At 35.7% G+C, this 12,625-nt stretch overlaps 1 protein-coding gene across 8 annotated transcripts in view; it reads left to right on the forward strand.

Moving 5' to 3' along the window:
- PRUNE2 (prune homolog 2 with BCH domain) overlaps positions 1-12,625 on the forward strand; it is a 320,816-nt gene that overhangs the window by 260,183 nt on the left and 48,008 nt on the right. For all 8 annotated transcript variants that reach the window (XM_074196709.1, XM_074196711.1, XM_074196710.1 and 5 more), the window contains exons 10-11: positions 8,443-8,522; positions 11,132-11,332. In XM_074196709.1, the coding sequence (XP_074052810.1) occupies positions 8,443-8,522; positions 11,132-11,332 (281 nt within the window). The remainder of the gene's footprint in view (positions 1-8,442; positions 8,523-11,131; positions 11,333-12,625) is intronic.

Below are 12,625 nucleotides of genomic sequence, written 5' to 3' on the forward strand. Positions count from 1 at the left end.
AATTATCTATTTAATTTTCGGTTGTATCTTGAACTTAAATCTAGTTCAACACCCTCATTTTATAGATGGGGGAAACCAAAATCCAGAGAGAAAGGAAATATGGATGGCGCAATTGAGATGAGAGAGAATATTATGACTAAGCATAGCCTAAGAATCTAGTTCTGGACTTCTGGGCACAGTTCACTTCATTTTTGTACTTTGTTTTCTCATCTTTGAGGCAGAGGCAGGAGCTGTAATACCTGTGTTACAAGAATGTTGTGAAATTTGATTAGACTAATAGAAAATGTGTCAAGTCCCTTGGAAATAAGTACTATATAAAACACAGTGGTGTCATTGAAAAGAGGGGGGAAAACCCTCAAAAACACCACTCCCAACCCCCCCCACCAATTTGAAAAATTAAGAGCTTTAGTTTCTAGAGTAAAGGATTTTTTAAACTATAGAACAAATAATGAAAAGGAAAGCAAGAAAAGAAGAAGAAAAGTTGTAAAAAGGCAAAGAGAAAGGGGGGGAACAATGTTGAAAAGAAATGTAGCTCACTTAGGCCTAGGGTTATATTGTTTAAAGGCTGAATGGGTCATCAAATTTTGAGCTGAAAGGGATTTGAAAGATCATCTCATTCAATCATTCTATTGGACTTGAGAGATCATCTCATTTAATATTTTCATTTTATGGAGGAGGATTGGACCCATTGAGGTTAAATGATAAAGGTAGTTCAATATACTCCAATCTCTCTGATTCTAAATCTGCTTTTGTGTCTTGCTGCTTCTTCCTCTGCAAGGAGAATCAGGAAACTTAAAAATAGCCTCCAGACACACCAAAAGACAGACTTCCCCTGCAACTAAGGCAATTGCTATAGGAAAGAGAAAAGGTGCTATGATAGAAATAGCCCCTAAGACAGCTCACTGGATGTATCCTCCATGGAGTGGCCTTATAAAAATGGTACCACCTCCTCCATCCTGAGAAACTTGAGCATTGAGGGTAGAGTATTCTGTTATTCATTCTTCTTCCCACGCTTTATTGTGTTTATATGGAATAACAACAGTCAAGACTCTGGTGATCTGGGAGTGGGAAGTGATGGTATGGTGTTTCCACTAATAAACAACTCAGATGATGGTTTGTTAAATGTTTAGCTTTTTCTATAGACGTCTTAGCACCAAAGTTCTCTAAATATTTGTACAGAATTTAAGAGACTGAGAATTTAAGGAGTTCTAAGGAAATTGTATCCAATTCAGTCTCTTCTCTGGAACAGCCAAGGCTAAGTTTTGTGCTAACCAGCACAGGCAGATTGAATGAACTTAATTAGAATTAAGAAAAGAATGATCTTTCTGGACTCCTTCGATCTTCCTCTCAAGTCTTATTTTTTGTAAGAGACTTTTCCTCTCTCCTCACCCCTTCCTGCCCCACTCCCCCAAGTATCTTCCCTCTGAGGTTACCTTCCCATTATAATATATATATCTTGCATGTAAATAATTGCTTAGCATATTGTCTCCCTCTTTAGAATGTAAACTTTTTAAGGGCAATGGATCATGTTTTTATCTTACCTTGCAAGTGATTACTTAGAAGAGTTACTGGCACCTAGTAAGCATTGGGTAAATATTTGTTGATTTAACTGATTTAAAAACAGATTATTCTTTATTTGGTGAGAGGATTTAACTGTTTTCTCTGCAGTCAGTATTTCTGGGCACAAATCCTTTGAATCCATATAGCAGGTATATTTGTAAGCTATGAGAATAATTTACCACACAATAAAAATTATTGATTAATGGTGGCCTAGTAGTCTGAAAGGATGAATGAATTCTCAGAAATGCCTGACTTTTCTTGAGAGAATAAGTCATAGACAGTGGGAGGTATTAGAATTTGGGTAAACACAACTCAGCGAATCCATATACCAATTCCAAGCTTCCTTTCCTTATTTTATTTCTGAATGATGGAAGATAGAAAATATATGATGTTTCTAAGTTTCAGAGGGAGAAAAACTATCAGATCAAGAACCTAGATGTTCTATAATTCACTTTCATTTGCTTTTTTCAATTCCCCTTTATTTTTTCCCATTGCATCTCCTCTCCTATTTTATTCTTTCTCCTCTTCTTTCTTCTTACTATACTACCTTTACCTGAGTGAGATAAGGAGGCAGTGCTGAGTAGTGGTGAACATTTAATCACTGGAATGAAAGACCTAAAATCACAGACATAGCTTTATTGTTCAAGAAGCAAATTTCTCCTCCTAGATGCTGCTATTTAAACTGAAGGTTGTAGTTCTGTTGCTGGGACTTAAAGGCCTTCTTCGAAGAGACAGGGGTGCAATGTGAAGGGTCCTTTGTTTATATATTTAACTCATAGGCTAAGTCTATATGATATTACCAATGATATTGAACAACATAAGAGGATAAATGGATGGAGGGATACTACCAGAATCTCCTCCAGATAGTTAGGAACACACAGTCCAGTTATAGGCAGCAGAGGACAAAGTTAGAATCAGAATCCTGAGGGAATCTTGTGTTCCAGGATAGGAAGAGGAAGTGCATAATGCTCCTGTGAGAGGCAACTAGCAGAACTCAGTGCATCATTAAAACATACTCTTTCTATTCCTCCTATAGTCATTTCATGTGTTGAGGCAGCTCAGAGATGCTGAGAAAGACCAGGTATTTTATAGGGGGGGCAGGGCCTGAATCAGAAATATTTTTAGTTTCCTCTCTTCTAATAGTCTAGGCAGGGAGGCACCAATCAAAGTGCTTTGAGAAGATGGATGTTTCAGGCATGGAAGGGCTTCTATTTCAGAAAAGAGAGGAGGGACTGCAACTAGGACATGAGGAAACTATCCCATACAGAGGCAGCCTTCCCAAGAAATACTAGTTCTGAAAAATCTATTTTAGGTCAATTCTTGCCTCCTGTGCTAACAATTTGAATTTTTAGAGATAGTATGCTTTCTTTTCTCTGCATTCACTTATCAGATACTATAAGACACTAAAGCACCAGATCCTATCACAGTGAAAGACACACAACTGATGTCTAAAATCATTATTGATTAGTCAAGAATTCTTAATTCCAAACTGAGCTTTGAAAAATGTACTTTGCATCATTCTAAGGAAGTCATTTCACATGTTATTTTTACTTTCACTTAGTCTCCAGAGAAAATATTTTTTATCAGTCCAGGAAACATAGACCAGAAGAGCCCCCAGAGAAAACAGTGGTAATTCCCTCACTCCACAAAGGAACATTAAATTTTACAAAAACACATTGTCCTGAATATATCCTCAAGCCCATTATCATTCATCTTGGCCTTGACCATTATATGCTGCTGCCTGTTTGGCTGAGTGGTCTATAGGATGCTTTTCTTCCAAGCAGGCTCTGTTATCTGCTGCTCATTGTACCTGCCTGTCAGGAAACATTATCATCTAGAGGCAAAGGCTGGGGTGGGGGGTGGGGGGGCAGTCTGAGTTTAATTGACTGCTCTTTTCATATTAAAGGAAACTCAATCTCAAACAAATAAACCCAGTCCCACAAAAAAAATGCTGATTCCTTTAAATTCAGAAATGCCGAACAGACATAAAATGTGCCTTGCTTTGGTTTTTCTACTTGACCCAATGTCAAGGGGTGGGGGTGGAGGGAATTAACAGTGATTGAAAAGATTTCCCAAGGTTTAGCTGTTTGCTCATGGTATTCACTTGTCCTCTATTACGTGTATATTTGTGTATATATTAAGTGTGTATTATGCTTTATATATGTGTATATATTAAGTGTATATTATATATATTATATATTATATATTATATACATAATATATATATGCTTTATATATGTGTATATATTAAGTGTATATTATGCTTTATAATGAGCATGTGAGCCAGAGATGCTAAATTTTCACTTCATACAATATGTTTGTCTATATTTCTGATCCCTGTCCTGGTGACTTTTTGTCCTTTATGCTAAGCTTATCAGACTAGACACACACACACACACACACACACACACACACACACACACAAACCCAAGAAGAAATAGCCACCAGCATGATCCTGAATGTAGACTGAACTTATGGGAAATAAACAGGTCAGCCCAGGTAGAAAAGCAAAACCCAAAGCATCTTCCTGAGTATTTCAGGTATCTCCTTTAAACATCACAGAGTTAGACACCACCTCTAGGTGGAAGCAAAGTAGTTGAGCAGAGATGGACAGTAATCAAATAACCAAGTAACCAAGACAGTGTCATTTCATGTTTACAGACTCAGCTCTTGTTGCCATGTTTTTGTTTGTCACCTTTAACTCTGGTCTATATTGACACTTTTAACCCCAGGAAAGCTTAAACTTTAATCATTTGTTCCGTGTGAAGGAGTAACTAGCCCGAGTGGTTTTGTTGGTGAGACTGTGGCAGGATTACTCACCTGGGTCTAAGAAACTGCTCTCATACCATTCGATATACCCTGTGTTTTGCTGCTCAGGGGACATGGTAAAATTACTGAATTAATATAATCATGTTAGAGGGATTAGAGTAAGTACAATTCAGATCTCTTTCTGATTATGCTTTAGCCTCAAGTCATCCCCTCTTCTAGCCCTGGTCCTAATTTCTCCCCAGACCCTAGAATGGTCTTAAGTCTTTCCCTTCTTTCCTACTTCAATTAAATATTTATCACTTTACTTCTTTTACCCTTCTTCTTTCCCTTCTCTCCCTTATCTCATGTATCCTCCCTTTTTCATATCAGAAAGTGATTTTCCTGCATCCTCTTGATAGGATATGTTTCATTTTTACTTTTTTCCTTAGAACTTGAAAAACAAAGACTTTTTCCTTATCAACTCCCCTTCAACTCACAAGTTTGTTTGCCCCTTACAGATTGTGTTCAGCATTGAATTTCTCATGTATGTGGTCCAATATTCAAATGATGGTCATCTTATCTACTGTAAACTTTTTGTCAGGCTATAATAGCTTTCGCAACTGTAATTAAGGAAGCATAATGATGAAAGATACAGAAGATGCTAAGTTTAATCTTACATATATATTAGACTTTTGGGGAGTTATTAATCTGGAGTCCATGAATATATTTAATATTTTGATAACTATATTTCAGTTTAATCTGTTTCATTTGCAATTCTATTCTTATTTAATATATTTAAAAACATTATTCTGAGAAGGGCTCCATAAGCCCAATAGAATGCCAAAGGGGTCCATGACATGAAAATGGTTAGGAATTCCTGCTTTAGACCATTTTTTTCCTTTACACTAGAATTATGACAAGTATTCTTTTTTTAGCTTGCTTGCTTGCTTTTTGGTATTTGCATTTAATTTTTATTTTATTTGTACAAGTATCCTTATAATACCTTCTATAGTTGATACTATTTTTAATTAGAGAAATTAAGTATTATGCAAAAGAAAAGGGGGAAGACACTTAAAATAAATTATTTCTGATTATTTGTTTTTGCCATTCTTTGCATCCCCGGTGCTTGGCATGATATTTGTACACAGCAAACAATTAATAAATTATTTTTCATTTATTCATTGATGGTCAAATTGTTAGTATTTTCTGTCTCCTCAAATTATCATATATATGTATATTTACTTACTTACATATTGTATTAGCCAATAAAAAGTTAGCTTCTTGAGAGGCAAGGACTGTTTTGTTCTTTTTTGTTTTCTTTTCTCTCTCTGGGACCCCTAGAACTCTGTCTTGTATAAACCAAGACTTGTATTGGATGGCTTTAGAGTAAGGTGTGAGTGTTTGTGTGTCTGTATGTGTGTGTGTCCCGATCAACAAAGTACAATTTTCATGGGCTACTACTTAGGGTTTTCTTTATATTGACAATATTCAGCTAATAGGTCTTGAATTGAATCCTGAAAAACTAGTTACTTATTATAAGCTACTTCTAGATGGTTAGTAGACATAGACAAAGGGAATCTTTATATTCTGATCCTTAGGTGCTTGGGCCCTAAAATGGTCCCTGTTTCCTGAAATGAAGGCATTATAATTCAAAAGAATGCAAGATCCTTGGGGGTAGGATACATGTGAGTTTTGATATTTGTTGATTGATATTTTAAAGAATCATTCTAAATATAATTCAGGTTGGCATGTGTGTGGTTTGGTTAATGGTTTATCATGTCGACTGAGATTCTGCATTATTTTATTAACTAGACATCTGTTGAACTGTATGTATGTAGAATGCTAGTATAAGTGTTGGAAGAGGTTAAAAATTCAATTAAAAAAGTCTCTCCAGGAATGAAATTTACATACTAAATGCTTTATCATTTATTGTTCATAATCCAAGAGCCTCTCAAATTCTCAGGTTCTCCAGGCTCCAGAGAGACAAACAGGTGGCACAGTAGATAGAATGCTGTTTCTTCAACAATAAAAAGGGGATTATAATCCTTATATTTCTTATTTTCTGGAGTCATTGAAAAGGAAAGTACTTTGTAAACCCTAAAGTGCTATATAAACATGAGCTGTTGGTGTTACAGACAGTCATATATGAATCCCAAGCCCCCAAAAGAGGTTTTATTTTCTTTTTAAAATAAAAAAATTATACTTTTGATAGCTTTTTCTTTGCATCATTACTATTTCTTACCTATTGCCTCCAGATTGAATTTTTCCTTGTGAAAAAAAATGTACAAAAGTATCTGATACGGGAGTCTTATCTGATATAATATAAAATACTTTGTTCTAGTAGTCCCACCCCCCCCATGAATCCTCCTCTCTTCTCCATGGGGGGGAGGGGGGAAGAAGATGGCACAGTGAATAGAGTGCTGGGATTGGAATCAGGAAGACCTGAGTTCACATCTAGTGTAAGACCCTTAAAGTCACTTAACCTCTTTCTATCTTAGCTTCCTCAAATGTAAAATGGTGGTTATAATAGCACCTATTTCCCAGGAAGACTGTGAAAATCAAATGATATAAAGCACAGTGGCTGATATATATAGTAAGTACTTAATAAATTCTTGGAAGGAATCATTATATGCTCAGAATTCAACTCCCTTTTATCATTGTAGTTGTATATATTGTTGTTTTGGTTCTATATATATATTTCACTCTGCATCCATTCATGCACATCTTCCCCTGTTTTTCTAAATTCTTTACATTCATAATTTCTTATTGAAAAATAATATTACATTTTACTATACTATAATTCATATACTATAATTTTTTCAACCATTCTTCAGTTAATAGATACCTACTTTATTTTCAATTCTTTGCTGACATAATGAATATTTTGGTATAGATAAGATCTTTGTTTCTGTCTTTGCCTCCTTTGGGCCATATGCCCAGTAGTTGAATTGTGGAATTAAAAAACAGAGAGAGTTTATTGACTTTTTTGCATAATTCAAATTGAACCACATCTTTACAGTTCCATTATTATTTCTTCAATGTGTCTGTCTTCCTATAACCCCTCTAAAATTGACTATTCTCATTTTTGTGTCTTTCTCAATTAGCAAGCAATAAGTTGTCTTTAAAAAAAATTCCTTAAAAATTTGTATTTCTCTTACTGTAATTGATTTGGAGCATGTTTTTGTGTCATTTGTTATTGACAAAACTTTTGAAAATTGTTTATAAATGTGTATAAACATAAATAAATTATATATATGTATTTAACACTAAGTATTGTATACATGTATAATGCACATAATATATACACAGAATTATGCATATATTTTCCAAGGGTTCTTATATAAATAGTATTATGCTAGATGCTGAAAGGAAAGTCCAAAGATCTCATGAGATGATGAGTCTATATAGTATCCTAAATATGCTTAGATAAGATAAAAAATAGAAAGGAAATCTCTCCTACTTTTCTGTGATAAATGTTTATTATTTTACCCAATTTATATGAAAAGGGGATGACTGACTGTTTGCATAGAGTACAGTAAATAGCCATAGATCATATCTCTTACAAGTAGGAAAACATCTTCCTTGAATTTGAAAACTTAAATAATTTCAGGTTGGTTTAGACTGGGTAAAAATGACCAGAGCTGTACCATGGGTGCGGCAACTGGGTTAAAAGGCAATGAAATGTAGATAGACTTTTAAAAGTGGTATGACTAATTTTTTTTTTTACAGTTACATTTTGATGGCACTTTTACTCCTTTGGCAGCTTAGAAAATAATTACTAAGAAAATTAATTAAATTTGGTAGCTTCTAAATAGAACCCTTCCATTCCCTAACAAGGGATAAATCACTGTCTGATTATTTTTCTTTGTCACAAAGAAGAGTTTGATTTGAAGGGAATGGGTAAGAAATGAACCAGCTAAATCTCTCTTTGAACTGACCCAGCTCTTCTTGGACTGATTCTACTCCTGCCCTCAGTGACATTTTCTCTAGCCACAAAGTATTGCAAATTTGTCATCACCTACCTCTTCCATAAAGAGAGAAAGAAACATTTTTAAAATCTCTGGGTACCTTTTTAAAAGAAAATTATAACCAAAATAGCCTTTCTTTTTTAACTCTTTGTTTTGCTTTTTCCAGACCACTAGCAGATGATGTAGGAATGGACATCCCCTTTGAAGAGGGAGAGCTAAGTCCCAATTCTGCAGACATGAGACCTGGTGAGAAAAACATTATTAGTTCATTCTCCTAGCAACATTCCACACCCAGGATATTTAACTATTCAGTGAGAAGAATGTGCTTCTAACAAACACTTTTTTTTGCTAGAGAAAAAAAAAGAGGGAAGAAGGGTGAGATTTGTTGGGAGCTTAGGCTTATTTTATTATGTTGATTTCATAATTATTTAACCAATGATAATTTGCATTTGGAGCCATATCATCTCTTATATCTCAGCTTCATCTATTAGGGCATTTAGTTGGTATTCTATTCTGTTGTAGTTTGTTGTTTAGGTGTGTCCTATTCTCCATGGGCCATTCATAGCATGCCAGGCCCTTCTGTCTTTCAATATCTCCTGAAGTTTGTCCAATTTCATGTTTGTTGCTTCCAGGACATCTCATTCTCTACCATTCCTTTCTCCTTTTGCCTTCAGTTTTTCCCCAAATCAATGCCTGTTTTTCAATGAGTCTTATTTTCTTATTCTTTGGTCAAGATGTGTAAGTTTCAGCTTCAATATCTGACCTTCAGGAAATAGCCAGAAGTAATTTCTCTAAGTATTGATTAATTTGAACTTCTTGCTGTCCAAGGATTTTCAAAAGTCTTCTCTAGAATCACAATTTGAAACTTGATTCTGCAGTATTCAGTTTTCCTTATAGTCCAACTCTCACAGCCATGATGATGATGATGATGATATTTGATGATGTTTACATTCATACTCAAAGGAGACCATGATGTCAGGGAGGTGATGCTATGACAAGCCCATGAATTGAATTTGAGTGAGGGGGCTGTGCTAAGGAAAGTCACCACGCTCACTTTCTCTTACAGAGCTGTCTGGGTCTAGTGGCCAGATATGAATCTGGACCACTGGAGAAAGCCCTGGACATGAGTCAGTCAGGGTTAAGTGACTTGCCTAAAGTCACACAGCTAGTAAGCATCAAGTGTCTGGGGCTAGATTTGAACTCAGGTCCTCCTGACTTGGGGGTCAGTGCTCTATCTACTACATGGCTATTGGAAAGACCCTTGCTTTGACTATACAGAATTCTGAAGCTGATGTCTGCTTTTTTTGCAGGCTGTCCAGATTTGCCAATAAAGCCCTAATTCACTTAATAAATGTGGTATAATGGAAAAAACAGCTAGGTGGTACAGTCAGGAGAACTTGTCTTCCTGAGCTTAAATCTAGTTTGACACTTGCTAGAGTGTGATCCTAGTCCTTAACCCTTTGTCTCAGTTTCCTTATTTATAAAATGAACTGGAAAAAGAAGGAAACAACAAATCATTCTAGTATCTTTGCCAATGATCAGAGAGGTTTGGACACAATTTAAAAATGACTGAACATCAACATAATGGAGAAAGTCAAAAGATTTGACTTCAGGTTCATCTCTGCCACTCATTAAATTTGAACAAGTCACTTAAGCCCTCTGGACCTCCATAGTTTTATTTTCTCTAAAATTAATTATGTGTGTGTGTGTGGGGGGGGGATTATGATTTCTTATGTCCCCTGCAGTTCTGATCTTTTTGAGTTCACTTTTTTTTTTTAGTTTTTGCAAGGCAATGGGGTTAAGTGGCTTGCCCAAGGCCACACAGCTAGGCAATTATTAAGTGTCTGAGACCAGGTACTCCTGACTCCAGGGCCAGTGCTCTATCCACTGCACCACCTAGCTGCCCCCACTTTTCTTATTTCTAATATAAAGGTATTAAATAAGTTGATCTCCACCATCCTTTCCATCTCTTATCATGCTGTGATTCTAGGGTTCTTCATGGAAGTCTATGCTAAAAAAAGATGTAAAATATTACAGGAAATGTGGTAGCAAGAAAGCAGTCATTCAGTTCAATACCCTTATTCTGTAAAACCACCCTGGGGCCCACCCTTAAGGGTTTGTGGGTAAGTTGCTGAAAATAAAATGTGGCTCCTGAGCTTGCATAATTAAAAGACCCGTTTCACGGGTAAGCTAATCTGAGTTACTTTCAGGCTATTCATTTATGGGTACTATCCAAGGTTTGAGTGAGAATGAATAGGAAGTTGAAGTTATTGGGGTTTATTAGTTACCCTGTATATATGAAGATCTCATGTTGTTCCTGTTAGCCTGTGTCTGAGGGGCCGGGGCCCAGACCCAAACAGGAAAGAATCTGGTTCTAGTATTTAAGAATAGCCATAAAAATTTGTATGGTTCCCACTCATACTCATCTACCTCTGCTTCTGGACATATATCTAGTTACTTGACATGGATGTAAAAAGGCAATTATATCTATAGATATTAGCAATGTAACTGGCTGGTACATCGACTCCCTTGTAGGATCATGTATTTAGAACCAAAAAAGGAATTTAGAGACCATCAAGCCTATTCCTCTATTTTTACACAGGAGGAACTTGGAGATGAGAGAGATTTGCCCAAGGACCCATAGGTTTTAAGTGGAGGAGTATTGCTTTTACTAGCAATGCCAACTAGGTTTGATGGGACATTAATTTTCTTTGCAGTATCTCTGACTATGACCAAGATGGGGTTAAGTAAAGAACAACCATTTTAACTTCTCCATAGTGCACAAAATGCTGAACTGTCAAGGTGATTAAAAAAAATGACCTATGTTAATATTTCTGTACCTACTGTCTTTGTAGAACCACCCAATTCTCTGGATCTTGATGGTCCTCATCCTCGGAGGATAAAACTCACAGCCCCAAATATCAACCTTTCTCTGGACCGGAGTGAAGGATCTATTCTCTCTGATGATAACCTAGATAGCCCAGATGAAATTGATATCAACGTGGATGATCTGGACACCCCGGATGAAGCTGATTCTTTTGAATACACTGTCCATGGTAATGTACTAAACTGCTGAGATTAGAGGTAAAAGGAGATTGAAAGGAAAGGAAGTGAAGTTAGAACTTTCCTCAATATGTACCTTTTACCTTTGGCTGCTTTCCATAATCCTTTAATCTACCTTTCATGTCTAAAAATCACAGAAGATGATATGAGATTGAGAAGAAATAGTACAGAGGTCAAAATAATCCTCTCTGGTCCAATTCCCTTCAGGAAATCTACCCTTGAACTTTGAATAGCCCCTATGACCTGGGGAAGTCCATACTTACAGTCAAAGAAAGGGAAATAGCCTCTGATATGATTAGAACAATGTTCGAAACATAATAAACACTAATATATTTTGATTGATTGTTATTAAAACTTTGAATATAATGTTTTTCCATTTACATTACATTCTTTCTGGATTGTTTAACTTTGGGTCAAGCTCTAAACATATCACTAGCAATATAGTATTATGTGAATGTAATTTAAGAATCACATCATGAAAATTCTTAATAACAGTGAAGTTTATTTAAAATGTATGGGCTTTTCAAAAGTCATGTTATTTTCTGAAAAAAAAGTATGTGAATTTCTGTCCTTTTTAAGAGAAGAGAGAAGAAAAATATTATAGTACACACTAAAGTTTTTTGACCTATATTAATGCTAGTATTTTAATTGTTGTAAGAATATATATATGTGTATATATATATATATATATATACATATATATATATATGTTTTTTCAAGACAGTGGAGTTAAGTGGCTTGCCCAAGGCCACACAGCTAGGTAATTATTAAGTGTCTGAGGCTGGATTTGAATTCAGGTACTCCTGACTCCAGGGCTGGTGTTCTATCCACTGCACCACCTAGCTGCCCCATATAAGAATATATTTGAAAAGCAGTGTGGCTTAGTGAATCAAAAGCTGGCCTCAGAATCAAAAAGACCTAGGTTCAATTTCTGCCCTGTACTATATTGACCTTGTGACCCTAGGATAAATCAGTCAACCTCTCAATTATAGAATAGATGCCCTTCATTGAGAAAGGGATTTTCTTAAACCACTGCATATAGTCCATAATTTCATGGTCTATAATATATAATGGTCCCTACCTATATATAATTCAAGAGTGTAGTTAGCAAGGGTTATAGAGGGGGGTTGGGAAGGGACTTTCCAAGTCTTGTAAGGGTCTGCTCCACTTTATTAGTGTTTACACAAAGAATCAGTAAAAACTGATCATATTCATGAATGCATATGGCTAGAAAAGTAATCAATTCTTTGGGTCAAAATTTAGATATCTAGGAAAAGAAAGTCTCC

Source organism: Macrotis lagotis, chromosome 8 (assembly GCF_037893015.1).
Source record: "Macrotis lagotis isolate mMagLag1 chromosome 8, bilby.v1.9.chrom.fasta, whole genome shotgun sequence".
Lineage (NCBI taxonomy): Eukaryota > Metazoa > Chordata > Mammalia > Peramelemorphia > Peramelidae > Macrotis > Macrotis lagotis.